The following is a 21,048-nucleotide window of genomic DNA, read 5'->3' on the forward strand; positions in this document are numbered from 1 at the left end:
GGAGCGTATATTTTTCTGACCTGCACGAAGACAGTGGCGCCTATTTTATCGGAATATTACAAATTTGTAGCACTGCATGGTACGCATACGGTACGTTACACCACCTGTCAAATTGAAAACATCGCTTGAACCATAGACAGCCTAACTCTAGATTCATTCACTAGGGATTATACAATCCATGCCAAGTTTTAAAATTGTTTGCCAAGTAAAGGTACTTTAACACAATATAAAACCATAATGTCAATGGAATGTATTTATTATCTATTTTGTATTCTTATTTCTTTATCTGTGGTGCAAATCGTCAACTTTCAGCTTGACGTTTCGATCCCGCAATAAAGCAAAATAGAAACCGGATTAAATTCTTTATTATCTTACACAGTTCCTTATTTTGAGATCATATGCTAAGAAAGCTCAAGTGTTATAGTTCGTTTCACTAAAATGGTAAGTAATTTCCCACCATGCTTTAGAGTGGTGTGCTTTTATGGTTGTCGTATATATCTGATGCCGTTTTGTATATCTTTTTACAGGACGCGTCAAGCACTGGCACTAGCTCGCCAGGTTTGATGGCAGCGCCGCCGCTGTTGCCCCCGCCGATGTTAGGCGGGCTAGCACCCCCGATGCCGCCGCAAGTGGCGATGCCCCCGGTACCCGGGATTACTCCAACGATGGCTGCGATGCCTCCACCTATGGGCTTTCCACCTATGATACCTCCGTTCTCGATGCCTCCACCGGGGTTTCCACCATTTAAACCCGTAAGGCCACAGTATTTTACTACCATTATTTTTGAGGTTACATTGAATTTCAGTTGACTGCTGGAGCTGTAAGTAGTCCTAGTGGACTGCAAATGCTCACAGAAATTTTCAAATTCCTTCTATGTGCAGCACTTGGGTTCACAAAGAGATGCACCACATGCAGTTTGTAATAGTTTATGGTAAACATATCCCAAAATAGCAACACATTAGATATTTGCATGTTTAATGAGTAAGTCATACAGATTTGTTATTATTATGGAACCCACAACATTGATTAATAATTGGCTACTTTCACATCAATCAGGTGAATAAATTCTTAGGATTGACTAATTACTGTAATTTTTATGCAAAATTTCAGGATCTAACTGCTCCAGCACCAGAAATTGCTCCTATATCAAACCACACCAGTCCCTGGTCAGAGCACAAGGCTCCTGACGGCAGAACATATTACTACAACTCTGTGTCTAAGCAGAGTCTCTGGGAAAAGCCAGATGATCTGAAAACTCCTGCTGAGGTATATGACTCAAAATTTAGACATTTTCATTGTATACATGTAATTTTATTTCTAATACATAATGAGTTAAGGAGAGAAGAAAAATATTTAAAATGTATTTGGGTAGTTCTGGATTACTTCCAAATGTGAGAAATTCAAAATAATGGTTAAATCTGAACATCACGCATAATTTTTAACAAGCCGGAACATCTGTGAACAATGCTATTAAGCTTAAAATAAATTTTGAAGTGGAAAAAACAACCAAGACAGTAAATTTTCCACTTTTAAATTTATTCTAACTCCCCATAATTCCACCATTTTGTCCATTTTCGTAATTATTCAAAGACAACATTTCATAGTGTTACTCAATAATCCAAATACTCTCTTCTCCTACATTCTGATTGGCCTGACCTATAGAATATTTTAATAATAAAACAATTTATAACATGCAAAATTTACGAATTATTTTTAGAAACTGCTTTCTGCCTGTGTGTGGAAAGAGTATACAACAGATGCTGGCCGGCTGTACTACCACAACATTGAGACCAAAGAATCCAGTTGGGTGGTGCCTGCGGAGCTGCAGGAGATCAAAGATAAGATAGCTGCAGAGGAAGCTGCACAGTAAGTTATTAACCTTTCGTATGTATAAGCACTGGTCAGTGCAAACAAATCTAAACCTATTGTATTAAACAAAAGGATTTAAATTTGTGCGCACTGATCAGTGCTTAGACATACGAAGGGTTAAAGTATACAGAAAACTGTGTATAAAACATAGAAGTAGCATCCTATAGAAGTGGTGTGCGCGTGCCTCCGTGAGGGACAAAACATACGCAATGCGACAATATAAAAAACACGTTTTAACATTCCTGACAATATGCCAAAAACAATCTACGTAATTCGGTCGGGTTATTTGTTGCCCACCATAGCCCATACTAACAAAAAAGGTGGGGAACAAAGAAAGAATGAGACTGTGACAAGGACAAGCAATAGTACCGCTTTCTCTGCTAATCCTACTGAAAGTTCTATAAGTGTATCTTGTTCGGTCATTTGGCCCCTCCCCCGTGTCCTCTCTATATTATTGTACCTCTATGGTATAAAACTTTTTAAGTTTTTTTTTTTACCTGGGATTAAATTTTAATTCTGTATGATACTATATGACTCTCATGGCACCCAACAACATGTATAACTAAAGATAGGGTTTGTCTAAGCTAATTTTGCACCAACTTGAAGAGGATAAATTGTGGGAGTCTCATTATAAATGTCATATGACAATATGACATTAATGATGCCATTGCCACACTTTATCACAAAAAAAAACTGTTTAAAATAATGTAATCTTTTTATAGCAAGAGCCTCATCCTAATGTTAAATACGTCTAGAATAAATGCATTTATACAGAGTCAATTTGTATGACATACCTCGAAGTTAATTTGTCATTACAGAGCAGCATTAAACGGAGACCTGCCTCCCGGAGAGGTGCCTCTGCCAGGGTCTCCAGCGGTGCCCAGCACTGGCAGCTCAGCCCTTGATGAAGCCATGGCCAAGACCCTTGCTGCTATAGATCCCTCTATTGTCGGCTCTATACCTATACCAGATGACAGTGAGTTTTTAGCAGTATTTTGTCTAGTGCATGGTAAGGTAACCTCTGTCAAAATAATGATGCTTTGTTGAAACAAATGGGCTGGCAATCATTTCGAAGACTGCTGCTTCACGCGGCAATTTCCTCGCGAAGCGGATCGTTCTACGTGGACGCGCCTGTTGGTGTGCTATCTAAGCAGCATTTTATTGTTTAACCAACCACCATTTTATTGTTTAACCAGCCACCATTTTATTGTTTAACCAGCTACTATTTTATTGTTTAACCAGCCACTTTACCATACCTACGGCAGATTGAGGATTACTGCAAACTACTTCATCCATTCGTTTGTCTATTTGCTCTCAAATTATCGAAAGATCAAAGTCAAATGGCGTTCTAAAAGTGTTAATCATTTGTGTCGAAAGATGGCAGTAAATGTACTGACTGCATCATTTACTTTGATAGTTAATATCCCTCTAATCGAAATTCTCTTTGGCTGTGTTGTGCCCTACCACACAAAGCGAGAATTATTTTTTAAGTCTCTTACTCGTATAACTGAAAGAATGAAGAAACATAATATGTATGTTTATTTTTAGTTGAGCCAGAAGACGTTGCATCACCAGCTCAGGCTCCCGGGGAAGCAAGCGACGCCGTCGCTGAACCACAGTACAAGGACAAGAAAGAAGCTATTGAAGCTTTCAAAGAACTGCTCAAAGATAAAGTAAGTAAAGATACATTTCCAAAACTCTACGACATTTTGTTTATTTATACAGGGTGTAATTTTTTACGTGATACAAAATATGTTTTTCTAACTCCATAAACAACTAGCAATTGAATGCTCCTACTCTCGTTGAAATCAGACAATTTTATTTTTAATTTTTTTATTTTTTTTCGTGATATTTTTTGTACTTTTAAAGGATATTATGATATTAAAACAGCTTTAAAATGTAAAGTGAACTAAATTACTTTTCAAAGTAGCGTAAATCACAAGTCATTAAACATTTTTTGTGATTTATGCTACTTTGAAAAGTAATTTAGTTCACTTTACATTTTAAATATCTTATAAAGCTGTTTTGATATCATAATATCGTTTAAAAGTACAAAAAATATCACGAAAAAAAAAAATGTCTGATTTCAACGAGAGTAGGAGCATTCAATTGCTAGTTGTTTATGGAGTTAGATAAACATATTTTGTATCACGTAAAAAATTACACCCTGTATATACATAGCTGTCCATAGCCATCCAGTGGGGTAATGTCGTGAGCATTATGGGCACTTTGTAATTAAGTTTAAGCCTTCATAAGGCAGAGGGAAATATTTCCCACATTGATTTTGAACTTTGGTTTAAATGACTTCTTCTTGCCTTATGAAGGGTTAACGAGTTTTACTTCGATTAGAATTATTGTTATTATATTGGTAACTCCCAGGAGTATAAAAATGCTATGCAGAAAAGGGGTCATCCATTAATTACGTCACACGTTTAGGGGAGGGAGGGGGTCAAAAAAATGTGACATGTTGTGACATGGGGGAAGGGGACATTGTGACGTCATTTTAACTTCATCCATCACTATTCATCAGTAACCGAAAATTAATTTATATTTTTTTATTCGCTGTACATTTAAATAATGAGGTTTTGGAAGTAGGTAATTTTCGTTCCTAATTGGTTTTGTGTTATAAAATTACTAGTATTTCTTTTACCAAAAATATTATTTTATTAAAAAAATAATGCCGAATTAGTATTGCCGATTTCGTTGAAAACAAAATTGCCTAAAATGTGACGTCACACCAGGTGGGGAGGAATTTGCAAAATGTGACCAAGTGTGACAAGGAAGGGGGGAGGGGTCAAAAATTAATGGATGATCCCAAATGACCAAGAAATTTTAAATTTAATATTAAACTTTCTCTTTATTGAAGATCACAATGGTGGGAAGCGAGAGGTTAATATATATTAATTAGAGTTATTTAACGACATTTTTCAGAATATATCATCAAACGCTACATGGGAACAATGTGTGAAAATTATATCAAAAGACCCGCGGTATGCCATATTTAAAAAACTCAATGAGAAAAAACAAGCTTTTAATGCATACAAAACACAGAAGATTAAAGATGAGAGAGAAGAATTAAGGTATGTAGATAAGTACATACAATATTTTTAATTGTTTGTTTATTGCTTTTTGTCATCTGGGGGCACGGCAGTGCCCCCGCCAAGTCGAGCGAAACAAAAACGCACGGCCGTACCATCCTTTTCCCGAAGCGATTCATAAAATTTACATCTAAAGGAAAAATTTAAAAATTGACTACCTCCCATTATCATTCACTCACCATTAGTCTTGCTGGAGGTGGTGGATTTTTTATTTATTTTATTAATATTATTATTTTTTTAATCCCTCGCAGATGTTTGTGCTTGATAAAAATGAATACTTATTTACTCATTTATTCCAGGTTAAAAACAAAGAAGAATCGTGAAAATCTTGAAGAATTCTTGCTGAGTTGCGACCGTGTCACGTCCATGACAAAGTATTACAAATGCGATGACATGTTTAGCAACCTAGAGGTAAGTTATCAATGATAATGATATACGTACGCCTTCAGATATATCGGAGCTGCCGAGGTGTTCAAAAATATCTGAACACGGACTTTAACTCCTTGACAATAGAGGCGTGTTCAGATATTTGTGAGCACCTTGCCCGCTCCGATATATCTGATGGCCACTGTACATGCAATAAATATATTCTATTGGAAATACTTGTTTATATAATGTTTTAGTGTAAATGTGACTATTTTGACAGATATGGCGATGTGTACCAGAGTCGGACCGTAGGGACATTTTTGAAGACTGCATATTTACGATAGCAAAACGCGAAAAAGAGGAAGCAAAGGCATTGAAGAAACGAAATATGAAAATGTTAGCACAGGTAAACACGAAGCATAGTCTACCTACAGTCTAGAGATTGCACATACTGGGAATATACCTATACTACGTGACCTATTTTTAACAATATTTTACACCCCCTCCCACCCCTCGTTGACGACTCGTATAGTTCGTTTTTTTAGCATTAGAAAGAACTTGCAAGAAGGTAAGCGACCTTGACATGTCTTTTAATTGAAAGACGCTTTTTAAAAATCAAAAACTATTACTTATGAAAGCAGAAGAATATAAATGATCGTATTAGATTCATAATTGTTCCATATTTGCAATAAGTTATTTTTAAAATGTGTTTTTCAATTAAAAGACATATCAAGATTGTTTACCTTATTTCTAATGCTAAAAACGAACTATAGTATATGCCAAAAATATTTCGGCAGTGTTGCCTCCTGTGAGCTTAATAAGCACCAAATGCTGCGCGAAGTGAAATAAGAAGTAAAATTTTCTTGGCCCTTGTTATGCCGGGTATGTTGCGCCACTTCTGCACACATAGTCAATAATGACGTTATTTATAAATGCACAACAAGAACTGAATTATCCAACAATCGTTTGTCTTATTCTGCCATTTTGACCTATGTATTTGTTAAAATGAGATAAAACAAATAATTATTTATTGAGGCTTCTCTAGTTTATGAATTAGAGGATTAAACGATTTCCGTACTGTGGCGTGGCCGTCCTATGCCAATACATGTACCAACTCCGACCGACATAAGTATTTGAACGAACGCCAAAGACGTCAATTGACGCGTGCGGCTACAGCTCATTATCAAACTTCGTTCATTAATTCCGTCAACGTTCAGGATGACGCGCCGTTCAAACGGTTAATCCCTAAATGTTATTGTAGGTATTGGAGAACATGAGCGAGATCACATACAGCAGCACGTGGAGCGAGGCGCAGGTGCTCCTGTTGGAGAACTCCGCCTTCAAGAACGACGTCAGTCTGCTCGGCATGGACAAGGAGGACGCGCTCATAGGTGACCAGTATAGCCTTAAAATATGGCAATTGCACTTAGAAAATGCGGACCCATATATAAAAATTATAAATAAAATAAAAATGAGTCTCATAGGCATTTTAAATGCTAATAACACACAGAGCACACTGGATCCGATTCGCACGTCGGAGTTGTCGCTATATTACGCACATAGCGTTGTCTCACTCAAACATCGGAGCAACTTGCAAATCGGATCCAGTGTGCTAAGCAACATATTCGACTGTCCGTAACCGTCCCTAGCATGTTGCCTAATATTTTATAACTAATTTTACATTTTCCAAAGTGTCTCTAAGTCTCTAATAATAATCAGATCTCTAGGTACAGTCCAAAGTTTAAATTATGGCCCATTTGACATTTCGTACCTATTGTCAGAGTGACAATCGGTATGAAAGTCCCTAGAGACCTCATACTATTGTCACTGTGACGATAAGGTACAAAATGGGTGATAAATTAAAACTTTCGACTGTACCATGCCAAATTAGCTAGCTCTAATAGTTAACTAACATGTTTCTGTCATCATCTTACAGTTTTTGAACAGCACATAAAGAACATGGAAGCCGAATATTTACAAGAAAAAGAACAGCTCAAAAAGAGAAACAAAAGGCAGCAGAGGAAAAACAGGGATAACTTTTTGGTAAGTATTATAATTTATTGGCATCAATTGAACAATTGAGAAGTAAAATATTTTTAAACGCACTCAGAAAAAATGGCCTTCTTAACTATTTTTTGTAAATAGTATTTCTATATTATGTAAATAAGATGTGGATCGCTCAGGGGTATTATATTTTATCCGATATACGCCACCAAGAAGGGGGTGATTGTCACAACAAAATGTTTAGTAAAAAAAACTATCAAAGTAGCGAATCATCAGCGTATCAAAATATGTGTATGTGATTTAATTGTTTGGCCCAACAGGCGTTGCTGGACAGTCTACATGAGGAGGGCAAATTGACGTCGATGTCGCTGTGGGTAGAGCTGTACCCCGTCATCTCGGCCGACATGCGCTTCTCTGCTATGCTAGGTATGCACAACTTCGACTAATAATTAAAAACTTGACCGGCACACCGCACCGTTTATAAATGTAAAATATAATAGAATAAAGTGAAAAATTGATTGAAATTACTTAATTTCAAACAATTTTTATTATGACGTCAAAATTATAATCGACACTGCTTACAAAAACTCAGCAATACTAGAGACAAATAAATCTTGATCCACCTACTAACCCTTTATTACAGGTCAAACAGGTTCAACCCCACTAGACCTATTCAAGTTCTACGTCGAGAACTTAAAGGCGCGCTTCCACGACGAGAAGAAGGTCATCAAGGAGATCCTCAAGGAGAAGCAGTTCGAAGTGAAACCGGACACCAGCTTCGAGGAGTTCGCCACCGTGGTGTGCGAGGACAGCAAGTCGGCCGCCTTGGACGCCGGCAACGTCAAGCTCACGTATAACTCGTTGCTAGAGAAGGTGAGGCTACACCTACATAGGTGAAGTGAAACCGGACACCAGCTTCGAGGAGTTCGCCACCGTGGTGTGCGAGGACAGCAAGTCGGCCGCTTCGGACGCCGTGAACGTCAAGCTCACGTACAACTCGTTGCTAGAGAAGGTGAGGCCACACCTACATAGGTGAAGTGAAACCGGACACCAGCTTCGAGGAGTTCGCCACCGTGGTGTGCGAGGACAGCAAGTCGGCCGCCTTGGACGCCGGCAACGTCAAGCTCACGTACAACTCGTTGCTAGAGAAGGTGAGGCCACACCTACATAGGTGAAGTGAAACCGGACACCAGATTCGAGAACTTCGCTACCGTGGTGTGCGAGGACAGCAAGTCTGCCGCTTTGGACGCCGGCAACGTCAAGCTCACGTACAACTTGTTGCTAGAGAAGGTGAGGTCACTCCTACATAGGTGAAGTGAAACAGGACACCAGCTTCGAGGAGTTCGCCACCGTGGTGTGCGAGGACAGCAAGTCGGCCGCCTTGGACGCCGGCAACGTCAAGCTCACGTACAACTCGTTGCTAGAGAAGGTGAGGTTACTCCTACATAGGCGAATTGAAGTGAAGTAATGAGGTCAAAAGCTTCCAGCGTGCACTACAGCACGTGCTTGGAATTGATGCCAACTGACTAGTCATATGAGCTTCAGACCAGTCAGTTATCATATATTAAGCAAATGTCAACAACATCCGCAGGTACAGTCTGTTCGGAAAGAGAAAAGTCGTGGAATGTTGGGCCGCATACATTCCACGACTTTTCTCTTGCCGCACAGGGTCTAATGTCGTTGACTTTGCTTCTAGTTATTGATGCAGTTTGAACCACCTGCTACGTTAACCTTTAATTTTTAACAGGCTGAAGCAAGAAACAAAGAGAAAATTAAAGAGGAATCCAAGGCCCAGAAGAAGGTAGAAAGCGCATTCAAATGGGCACTGAGCGAAGCGAACGTGGACCACCAGCTGCCGTGGAGCGAAGTCAAGGAAAAGCTGGACTTGGAGGCGCCGGAGTTCGCCGCCGTGCCAAGTGAAGAGGACCGCCTTAGGATATACAAGGTAAAAACTTAAAAAGCCTTCGCACATTCTTTATGTGATACAACGAAAGTGTTGAAAGTGATCCGTCTAAGTCTGCACTTTTGACATTTAATTATTTTGGATAATTAAATAAATTGAAAATCCATGCTAATGTACTGTACAGACAGCAAAGATATTAACTTGCCACCCCTGCATACACGATTGTATGATGCCTTAGAAGTCACGTGGAATCGGAAAGCCTGGAAATATGGCATCCGGATTCATGTGCTTGACGTAGGAAGTCACGAGTGTCACGACCCTCTGAGGAGATCAAAGCGAGGATGGAGAGCATTACACCTTCAAGAGGTGCTCCCAGCAATATCTACCTATCGCAAACACTAAGGACCTAAAGGTTCATGATATTTTTTTGTTGCAGGACTTCCAACACGAGCAGGAGGAGAGCTGCATGCACTACCACCACCCGAAGCCGCGGAAGGCTAAGCGCTCCAAGAAAAAGAAGCGTTCACGCTCCCAATCTCTGGTAAGTTACTCGTTTTAGCGTGGGACTGTCATGCCGTGCCGCCCCGCCTGGGTGCTCACAATATCAAAGTATACTTTCTGTGTAAGATTGTCATATATAGTTCAGTATTTATTTACAATGCTATATGCTCAGAAAATGTCTTTAAATGGATTGTGCAGGTAAACAAAGTAACACTTTTCAGCGCGCGTCATGAAATTAGTACATTTCGATGCTAGTGCGGAAGGTATGTCATTACTACATGATACATATAATGACATTTCCGCACGTGTATCGAACGACGTTTTTTAATACAGTTGCGAAAAAATAAGAAAAACATTGTTAATCGTACACTAAACAAAAGTGGTAACAGTGACAGCTCAGTTAGACGTCGTCTTTAAGTATATTATATCTATGGGCGTTTGGCAGCTATTCCGTTCCATTCAGTCAACTTATTAAGAACGGAATTTTCAATATTGAATATTAAAAAATAAACGTGTTATAATGATGAAGAGGTAAGTAATTAAATATGAAATATGTAATATTTTTCGTATTCTTACATATACGGTAGGTTTTTATGCTGATTACGACGTTTAAAGGAAACTAATATTAACACTCATCAATAAGTAGTCGTGAATTGGAACAAGTATAAATTTAAAAAAATTGGAAAAGTAAAAAGCACTAGTTCGAGATAACCAACTTTCCGCACGCTAAACAGCTACGTAAAGTAGCACTTTTTGAGCAACTGTATTAAAATAGTTATTTACGATACAAGTGCAGAAAAGAGGAAATTCGAAACAAGTGGCGATAAATTAAAACACGACCGAAGGGAGTGTTTTAAATCGACACGAGTTTCGAATTACCTATTCGCACGTGTATCGTACAACGTTTTACAGTACATATGAACCCTTTAAATTTTTGACATCGCAGGAAAAGTGCTGTTTTACGCACTAGTGCGGGAAAATAGGACCATATGTACTGTAAAATAATATGCGCGACGTGCTTGACATAGATATTTTTTAGATTAATATAGGCACAGTTTTTACACATATGTAAAAAAAAAATTCCACTGATTCGAAATTTATTATTTTGTGCAGTTGTCTAGATGTGGGTGGGAGAGAATACCTTCCTTTAGGGCAATTTTTCAGTTGGCCTGCGAACATACTATCGTCTGAAAAAAAATCATTTCAAGTCATCGCTGTTATTACATTACTTACGTACTTGTTATTGTGTGCGCGACCTCAACTCTGGTGCCGGTATCTATAAACATTACCCGAGAGCCACGGAACGCACGCCCGATACCGCCACACATTTGTTTACCCAATTTATGGTGGTTGGCGTCAGCTTCACGCGTGCACCCTCGGAGCGTGGGTTTCGTAGCGTCGCGTTAGTATACTTCGTCAAGCAATTCTTGTCAGTAGAAAAAGGCGCGAAATTTAAATTTTGTATGGGTCGATAACCCTTCTTGCCTACATTTTTAAATTTGCCGCCTTTTTTAAGATTTGCTTGACCAACTATATATTGTACACGGTGTTGCAGTCGCCGTCCAAGTCGCGGTCGGGCACGCCGGCGCCGGCGCCGCGCTCGGCGTCGCCGGGCGCCGCCAGCGCCGCCTCGTGGAGCTCGGAGGAGCGCAAACACAAGAAGTCCAAGAAGAAGCACAAGAAACCGCGCGACGAGCCCACACCCGTGAGTACTCACCACACTACATTGTTTAACCCTTTGAACGCTTTATGCCAGAAACGCAAACATCACTCAAAAAACCTTACTCGAAAGTGTGGAGGTTACTTTGACAGCGTCCGCCTTAACAGCTATAGTCGTCCTTGGGGCTGTGGACACGACTGGTAATGACACCTTTAGGTGTCCTTGGCGTTCAAAACGTTAATACCACGTCAGCGGCAAACAAGCCCCTGACAGTAAGCGGTTACCGTAGCCTCTGGACGCTTGCAACTCCATAAATTGCACATGCACGCTGCGAACCAGTTACATACGGCACGTGCCCTTTTGAGTTATGAAACTCGAAGGACACCAATTTCCTTCACTCATCTTCGTGTAAACGCGATTTTATATCATCAGTAGTCAGAAAAACAATTGCAATAAACACAAGTACGGTACAAACACGGTATCTGACCCCAATCCTTGACAAACTGAATAATTATGGACATTATATAACATTATATTATGGTACAGCGTTCGGCGTCACCAGAAGAAGGCGGTATCTCGGACTCTTCGCCGCCGCCTCAAAAGAAGAAGAAGAGCAAACGCAGCGCGCCCGCCTCCCCCGTCGCCGACTCCGACCACGCCTACAAGCCCAAGAAGAAGAAAGAGAAACGCGATAAGAAGGACAAGGAGAGGTATACCGCTCACCCATTACCGTTGTAAGCTAATCGTATGTTTGCATAATTATGGATATATATAGTTTGAATAATTAACGCTGTAAGTCAGCCAGTGGTTGAACTTGCTAGATTTTTTTCGCAGAAAGTAGCAGCTATAGTGATAGAAAACAAGCTAGTAACTTTTAGTAACCTTACTAGCTCCGCCCACACTCAACGTCCCTTCCCTGTTTGTATTAGAATTTTCAATAGGGAGTATTACTGCAATGTTCTGCCGCCAGAGTGCAGCACTGATTTGTTTAGTAAACCATAGAGTAACTTATACATACTAGGCCTTAAACAGTTTTTTGACAAGTTTTCACTATGACATTGATGCACCAAGGCGGATTGTTTACAGGTGGCATACCGCGAAACGTGACATTCGGGATTTCTTTATCTGCCTCTCTATCGATCGAATAAACAAGAGTGATAGAGAGGCCGAAACCGAACTTTCGATTGTCGTGTTTCGCGGTAGGCAATGTGTCATGAGTCATTATGTGATGTGTCATTAATGATGTAAATGAGGTTTGTTTACTGTATGTGCTAATGGCAGTGGGGAGACACTCCTGACTTCGGTCGGCTCAGCGTTGCTCCGAGCAATTTTTAGGGTTGGCACCACGTGACTTCCTTTTGCGTGCACGACCACAGATAAGATAATCACTTGATTTTTGACAACCCTAAATAGCCGACAGGGATAGTGCCATTGCCATGTATTAGAAAGAGATAGCATGATTCGTCCCTGAACCGCTGTCAAACTTCGGGTTTGTAGGAAGTGTCCTTTCTGTACGGTAGTACTATTATTTCTTCTGTGCTAATGGTGCCACCTACGCAGAGCTTTGCCTAATATTCCCTATTTTGAACTGCGGGTCATTTTTTTAAAGAGCGTGATATTTGATCGTGATATTTACCAAAATCGGCTTCTTTTGCTAAACGACAAGCCTCATCAGGCCTCATATCGGTATCGTTGGTGGGTGCAGAGGGGCGGCGTCGGCGACGACGACGGCGTGGAGCGACGCGGAGCTGGAGTCGCGGCGCGCGGCGCTGCTGGCGCAGCTGCACGAGCACGAGGCGGACTGACGCAGCGTCACGCACGTGCGCATCTACAACGCCTACCCGCGGCCGCTGCACCACCACGAGACCAAGCACTGGCCCCGAGACCACACCTCCTCGGATGAAGAATAAACACATACACTTTGAGAACCCCTCGACTATATTCGGCGGTTTGGCCATTCGTCATTATCTTGCTGCACTCACGACTATATTATAATGAATGCGAGCCATTCTCCTCATCAATCATTTAAAATAATGAGAGAAGCCACAACATCTTATCAGTTTTCGATGATGATTATGGCGCCTGCATTTTGCTGCCTGTCAAAATTACTCTGCAAAAACATTTTGAAATAGGAATGGCACACGATAAAACTAAACTGAACAGTTGCTTTTATACTTTACCGTAGACGTCCACAGCAACAGTACGTTTTACTGTCACGATAAAACGGGACCGAAATGAATGAAATTGTATGCAGTGCGGTAATTTTGAAGAGATACAATCAATCTAAATCCCCTACTCTATCGTGACGATAAGACTTGTCGATGTCACGGACGTCCACGGTAAAGTATAAAAGAGATCATCAAGTAGAAATTCGTCCGAATTTTCTAAATGTAAGTTGCTAAGGATAATGACGGTGGTACAAACGCACGAATGTTCGACTAACATGACATAACCTCCTAAGGCCCAGTTATACAAATTAAAAATACAAAATTAGCCATTGAAATTTGAACCAATTGTGTAGGAAATACAGTTGATTTTGCATTGTTGGAAAATTGAAAGAAACAAAGCAAAAGCGACTCTGTTCTGAATTGAATAGGATTTCAATTTGATCGAACTGATGAGGTACTATAAGTAGGACCCTGGGCCTTAGGAGGATAATTTAACCAAAAAATTTTGTAGTAGCAAGGCTACTTGTTCTAATAGATTCTTTATCCCAATGCTCTTCGGTTCGTAATTCGTATACTTAATATTCATGCCTGTTTAAAGACGTGTTTTGATTTCTGATTACTTTAGTACTTTTTAATACCTTCATACAATTATTTATAGAACTTTTCAGAATTGAGTAAGTATGAAATGATACTTATAATATGGGTGATATTTATAAACACCATTCTATTGAAAAAGTCCAAGTCCAAGAAAACACTTATTTCGCATAAGTAATTTCATTGTGTTGTATGTATTTACATTCTTAGATATTAAGTTAGTCTTTTAATGATAAGTAAATAAACATTACTTATAATTTAAAATATGTGATTTATTGACTTTGAGGATCTCGGGGTACGACTACAACCTAAACAGAATGCAGTAAATCTTTGCTACTTCCGCGTTTAACACACCCACTGCTATAGTTCGTTTTTTTTAGCATTAGAAATAAGGTAAACAATCTTGACGAGTCTTTTAATTGAAAACCACATTTTAAAAATTATTTACGGCAAATATGTAACAATTATGAATCTAATAAGATCATTTATATTCTTCTGCTTTCATAAATAATAGTTTTTGATTTTTAAAAAGCGTTTTTCAATTAAAAGACGTGTCAAGATCGCTTACCTTCTTGCAAGTTCTTTCTAATGCTAATAAAACGAACTATAGACAGAAAATTATACATTACTCCTTATTATTATTCGTGGGTCCGCGTAACGATCACGTAGTGTACGCCAAGCGATCACTAGGCGGGGTCTGGGCTGTGCCAAACGTAAAAATTAGATAATTTTTGAAAGACTCAGATTATACGATTTCCAGTCATCGATGGCCATGCCAATGGTGCTTTGATTTCTGAAATCAAATGCAAGTTACTATGAAATAATTATAATCTGACCTGTCATCAAACAAATTGATGCAAATCTGCCTCTATCACATTGAATATGCAAAAGCGATAGAGATGCAAATAACGAAATTTCGATTTTCGTTTTCCTCAGTAAGCCCTCAGAAGCGGTTTATTTATTAATGGGCCAAGATCAAGGGTTTATTTAAAGTTTACAAAATAAAACGACAGTTGACAACTTACATTACAATTCTTTATTTATACACATATATGGCTTATAATTTATAACATTTAATATCACTATAATATTTTATACTTTTGTTCCCTTGCTTATGTAATTAGAAATATTAATTATCAATTGTTTCACAGTATTAAAAATAATGGTATTTCTACCTGAAAAATATTCTAGCACTAGTCAGACTATAATAGAGGAGTTTATATTCCTCCTCCAAGGTCTTGATCTTTTTCTCAGTGAGAGCCAGTGCTTGCTGCAGTTGTACTGACCCCTTAGCTTTTTGTTCCTCGAGGATTTTCCTTTCGTCTCTGATATGTTTCCATACAGAATCAAACCAGTGGAGTGCCTCAAAACTTGGGTCCTGAAAAAGTATTAATTTAATTTTATACTAGTGTAATATCAAATTTGGAAATATTCTTTTGACTAAAACATAACTGAATACCTGATCAAGTAATTTGAGTATGTATGCTATACCCATAGCAAATCCGTCATCTGTAAATGCGGCTCCGACCTTATTCCTCTTTGAAATCTTGTCCTTTGACAAAATCATGTGTTCTACAAAATTCAGAGTCAGTGGGGGCACAATGATGTAGAAATTCTTTAGATGAACATTTTTGGGGTTTCTGAAAACTGGTGCAAATACATCCAAAAGCAATTTAAAGTATTCTGTTCCTTGAATGAAATTACTTATCAAGCAATTGATATTGCTCTCCAAAACTTCAGCTGCCTGAATTACTTTAGCATCTACACCACTCTCTTCTGCTAAGTCTTTAAATGACTTTGTAGGCTCTAGGGAAGGTAAGAACGCAGTGGCATCAGCACAGCAATGTCTTCCACCGGACCGAATCATTCTAACGTAACCCATAGCGTTGCCTATCTGACTGATCAGGTCTCTGAACAGGTCCAAGTAACTCTGGCCATCTTCTGCGAGTCCCAACACTTTTATACCCTTGTTGAACTTTTCTGCGCTCTTGTATGGATACATGTTTCCATTAGTATCTGCAATTTCCTTAAAGTTTCTCAAATCCTTAATGAGTCGTGACTTTATGTGCTCGTCGTACATAAATTGAGAGAATGTGAAGAATTTCTTTTTTAAAAATTGGTATGTAAAATTTACTGTGGTGTTCATTATACCGGTGCCATGGGTCCTTATGGAGTTTGCTATGTGTTTGATATTTATTGAATTCAAGTGTTTGTTATTACTGCTCTTTTCAATAAATATCTGGTTGTTGAGATTGTAAAGGTATTTGGACACAAATATGTGTATATTGCGCATGATTTCTAGAACATCTAAGCCTTGCTCTAACGTTTGCGTGGGCAGATTGTCTTGAACTGTGGTTAGATTAAATTTGAATTTAGCCATTTGCCTCATTTCCCCATAGGTTTTCCAGTCTGATAAAACAACAGTAGTCAAATTGTAATACATTGTGGACAAGTAATGTTCTAGCGATGGTATGACTGCCATGTAGACACACTGGACTCTAAATCTATCAATAACTAGCAGCAACTTCTTTGTCATATCTGTCGTAAATGGATTGATAACATCAAGTTGCAAATGGGAGTGAATGTGTAGTCGTAAGTTAGTTTCTATGTTTTGGTTCGTAGTTCTCAGAACATTTTCTGTTATTAGCACCTTGATATTGTCAAGAAACTCATTGCCTTTGTCTTCTCCAAACTGTTTATCAGTCTTATGTAAAAACACCACACAGTCCTCCAATACCATTAAAAAGTATTTCAATTTCAAGACATTCAATTGGGTGGTGAAATTCTGTTCAAAATAAATAGGTATGACATTTTGGTGCCAAACTACCCACGAGCAATTACATAAGTCCTCCATAACTTTCATAAAGTTCGCCAGTGATTGTATTTTCTCAAGAAGTAACCCAATTTTTTCGTAGCTATCTTCAAGATAAATGCTTTCTGGAATAAAACTTAGAGCTATGTTGGCAGCAATGTTACGTTCCAATGTGACTGTCCCCTTGAGGGCTCTTTCTGCAATAACAATGCATGTTAAGTCATCTAGCCTCTTATTTGCATAGTTTTTGTCACCCATCAATGTCTTTTTCACTTCTAGAACGGAACATGTCGCTTGAAATGTCAGGTGTTGAATAACCATGTTTACAGAGTTCAATATCTGATCGTGATTTCGGCTAACTGCATTTTTTATACTCTTTAGTACCTCTGTTACCTCAAACAATGACTTCAGTACGCTTTTTGATAGAGGTACTCCTAAACATAGGTGCAGGTTGATTAATGTTAAGATTGAATAGTTGATATTGGAAGCCAAATCAAGTCCGTCTAATAGGGTCTTGGAGTGTATATTCATTTCTGCCGCTCCTAACTCTCGATGACTAGAAGAATATATATCCTCCATGCTGAGTACCCACTGTGTGCACACTGTCTGTAAAGTAGTAACATCTCGAGCGAGGGATGACTTTTTGCTACTCATATATGCCTGCCGGGCTTTAAGCATTGTCTGGGACAACTTTCCATGGCTTGCACAAAGTGATGATAAATATCTTTGGAGAAATTGTTCCGGGAACCAAACTGTAGTTCCAACAATCGGTATGCTATGTGCCTGCAAGAAAACAAAATTACATACTTATGTATAAATTCATATCAATGATATGGGGCTGTCCATAAATTACGTCATCGATTTTTGTCGATTTTTGACCCCCCCCCCCCCTCCTATAATCATCCAAAAATCATGCTTCAAATTTCCCCATTTCCTCCTGCTTCATGCTACCGTCATCCGATGTCCAGACGTAATTTATGAATAGCCCCTACGTTATGCAGTTATAATAGGCATTTTGTTTTATCTAATCTACTTGAAGCACACCAAAGTAAAATTTTATTTTTGTACAATCTTGCAGTAAACTCAGAATCATAATCAGTGCACCATTGGCAGTCACAAATAATACTTAGTATAAATAGTAGCACCAAAGTGCACAATTCAAATAATGATTTTGAGCAAAATTTAATTTTCGTGTTGTAATTGACAAGAAATTACGACGCAAATTATTTTTGGATAGGTACCTTAGTGTTGAGTTCCATGAGAGCCTTGAAATTCTTCTTGTCATTATTTCCAAACAAGTGTGAATTCAATACAAAAAGTGCATTAATTTTAATACACTTGTTCATACTGCTTACATTAGGCTTGTCCTGCACTAGCTTGTCAAGGCTGGCTATGGCATGTCTCAGATAATGACTGAATTGGTCGGCAATCATTGAGCAATTCCTGTCTATCAAGGTCTTCCTTAGACCAAGCAGGCTGTTAAGGGAGTTGTGCACAATATCATCATTCATAATTTTAGCAGTTATGTTATCAATAGCTCCCAATACTGCAAGGAACTTATCATCAGCCAAGTCCACAGTTTGCTTCAAGGATTTTAGCCGTTTGCAATAGTTGTGCCAGTTCCTGCTCAGAGATGAACTGGAGATTAAGAGCTCCAAAAGAACAACAGTAGTGAACATCTCTCCTATGTGATTGATTATGTAGTGGAGCTGGATCTTTGCTGAAATCAATTGGTATATAAGAAAATATGTTCCAGAAATAAATTAAATGCACCTTAGCAATAGCTGACATTCACAAACTCATCTCATTTTTTTTAAATTATTACTAGCCTTAATATTCAATCATTGCAGAAAGAAGAAGAAAACAATACATAAGTATAGCTTTCTATAGTTAATTTTTTTTAGCATTAGAAAGAAGGTAAGTGATCTTGACATGACTTTTAATTAAAAAACACTTTTTAAATCAGTAACTATTACGAAAGCAGAAGAATATAAATTATCATAATTGTTACATAATTTTAAAACATGTTTTTCAATTAAAAGACATCAAGATTGTTTACCTTTTTTCTAATGCTAAAACAATTAACTATAATATCTGCCATTTAATACCATAACATAGTATTTTTAGTAGACTATTTTAAGGAAGTGATCATCTTCATAACAGGTGACTTTAAAATTGTAATTACTTACACAGATTGATTATGTTCTCAGCAAATAAAGCAAAAGTCTGTGTGCAAAGGTTCTTCAATGTGTCTTCGCAGCGGCTTGTGAAGGCACTCAGCTGGCATATTGCTTCCATTTGTGAACTTATGTCACTTTTGGTGTATTCATCATAAGCAGCCAGGAATATAAAATGCCTGTAATATTTTTTAACATTCAGTTATTACTAAATAAAAAAATCATTATTTCACACAACTTCAAAACAACTTATTTGCAAATGTAATAATATTTAAGTTTCATGAGGTATAATCATTAAAAAATTTAAGGATGAAAACAAACCTTTCATATGCCTCCCGTTTTAAGGTCATCACTTCAATACAAAGTGAAGAAAGGACACTGAGCACTTTCGTCATTAAAGTGTTATCCGATGAAACCAATTCTGTAATAGGAACGAGTTCAGACGACTCCATAACCACTTGCACGGGTAAAAATGTTTTATTTTCTTCCCAGTATTCATTGTTACACATCAATATACAATCTTGATATTGCTGCTTGAAGAACTGGCCATATTTTTTCAGGAGCGCCGAGCCTGCTTCTTTCTCGACGTCGGTACGCATTGTTATAAATGGAAAATATATTTTCTTATAATTATCAAATATTATAGCATTTTTTTGTTAAATTGTTAACACCGGAAATAATAATCCGCCCACAGGTCAGAAAATCCGTAGACCATAAATTCCACTTATACTGAACCGAACTCTAAATATAGTGCATTACTATCGACCATATCAATTAATAAATCACTAATTAGCTTAAATTAGGAAATTACTCATTAATAATAATATAATATTTATTTTAATAAACTTGTGTTGTGGATGAAATTAAAATCTTTCCAAGGTAGTTTTGACATTGACAGTGACATTTAGTGCAGTGTTGCAATTTATCATAAATGTAAACTTTGTTATTGCACATGGCGCATTTAACGTACACATGATAAGCAAAATGTTGAGCAAGAGCAAGTAAAGACGGGTTAATGCAAATAATCCGCGAATTATGCTTGCATTAGTAAATGATGCATGTATCGTGATGTTATTCGTGCATGGCGCATACTAACCTGGGCCTCAACTTGCTCGAAATACAGGCGCCATCATCATCATAAAATGCATAAAGAGCCTTTACGGAACATTAACACTTCTGTTCTTGGTCTTATTGCACTTTCGTGACATACTGAGGAAATAGATGCAGTTGCAGACAACCAACAAGCACCAGACTTTGAATACAGAGTGGTGTTTATTTCGTAGATAATTCACAGTTATCTGAGGAATTGATTAGGTGTGTGTGGAGTAAAGGTTAAGAAAACCCTGCAATAGCACAGAATAAATAATAGTACTACCGTACAGAAAGGAAGCTTCCTACAAAACCGAAGTTTGACAGCGGTTCAGGGTCGAATCATGCTATCCCTTTCTAATACATGGCACTATCCCTTTCGGCCAATTAGGGTTGTCAAAATTCAAGTGATTATCTTATCTGTGGTCGTGCACCCAAAAGGAAGTCAAGTGGTGCCAACCCTAATAATTGCTCGGAGCAATGCTGAGCCGAGCGGAGCCGAGTTTGGCCGAAGTCAGGAGCTTCGCACCCCTGGCAATAGTCACGACAGCTACATCTACTCATGTACTATACCCGTTTAAAGTTTAGGTCTTCTAGCTCTTCCATGATTACTAAACTAACTCTTACAACAGACAAGAGAGCTTACCGCGAACCACTTCCGTTTAGTCGTTCGTCTTTTGCCTCTCCACTTATCACTCGAATCTGCAAGAGCGATAGGGGCAGATTACGAAATATCGATTTTCGATGTTCGCAGTACGCCCTCAGTTATCTGACTCCGGTCCGGTATAAATTATTGGTTGTATAAAA

General features: G+C 38.4%; 3 protein-coding genes across 3 annotated transcripts in view; 1 reads left to right on the plus strand and 2 right to left on the minus strand.

The window, feature by feature from the left end:
* LOC134663473 (E3 ubiquitin-protein ligase TRIM9) overlaps positions 1-21,048 on the minus strand; it is a 287,295-nt gene that overhangs the window by 117,276 nt on the left and 148,971 nt on the right. The gene's annotated exons all lie outside the window — the stretch shown is intronic.
* Positions 319-14,338, plus strand: LOC134680319 (pre-mRNA-processing factor 40 homolog B). Its single transcript, XM_063539437.1, has 18 exons — positions 319-441; positions 528-752; positions 1,111-1,266; positions 1,718-1,866; positions 2,688-2,845; positions 3,418-3,542; positions 4,801-4,949; positions 5,267-5,378; positions 5,614-5,739; positions 6,595-6,724; positions 7,270-7,376; positions 7,658-7,763; positions 7,981-8,210; positions 9,085-9,282; positions 9,677-9,781; positions 11,297-11,446; positions 11,948-12,111; positions 13,107-14,338. The coding sequence occupies exons 1-18, from the start codon at positions 439-441 to the stop codon at positions 13,204-13,206; spliced, it is 2,493 nt and encodes an 830-aa protein (XP_063395507.1). The 5' UTR covers positions 319-438; the 3' UTR covers positions 13,207-14,338.
* On the minus strand, positions 15,177-20,003 carry LOC134680328 (WASH complex subunit 4). Its single transcript, XM_063539444.1, has 5 exons — positions 19,474-20,003; positions 19,165-19,331; positions 18,217-18,695; positions 15,623-17,758; positions 15,177-15,541 (listed from the first exon to the last, which is right to left on the minus strand). The coding sequence occupies exons 1-5, from the start codon at positions 19,749-19,751 to the stop codon at positions 15,335-15,337; spliced, it is 3,267 nt and encodes a 1,088-aa protein (XP_063395514.1). The 5' UTR covers positions 19,752-20,003; the 3' UTR covers positions 15,177-15,334.

The sequence above is a fragment of the Cydia fagiglandana genome, chromosome 1 (genome assembly GCF_963556715.1).
Source record: "Cydia fagiglandana chromosome 1, ilCydFagi1.1, whole genome shotgun sequence".
Classification (NCBI taxonomy): domain Eukaryota; kingdom Metazoa; phylum Arthropoda; class Insecta; order Lepidoptera; family Tortricidae; genus Cydia; species Cydia fagiglandana.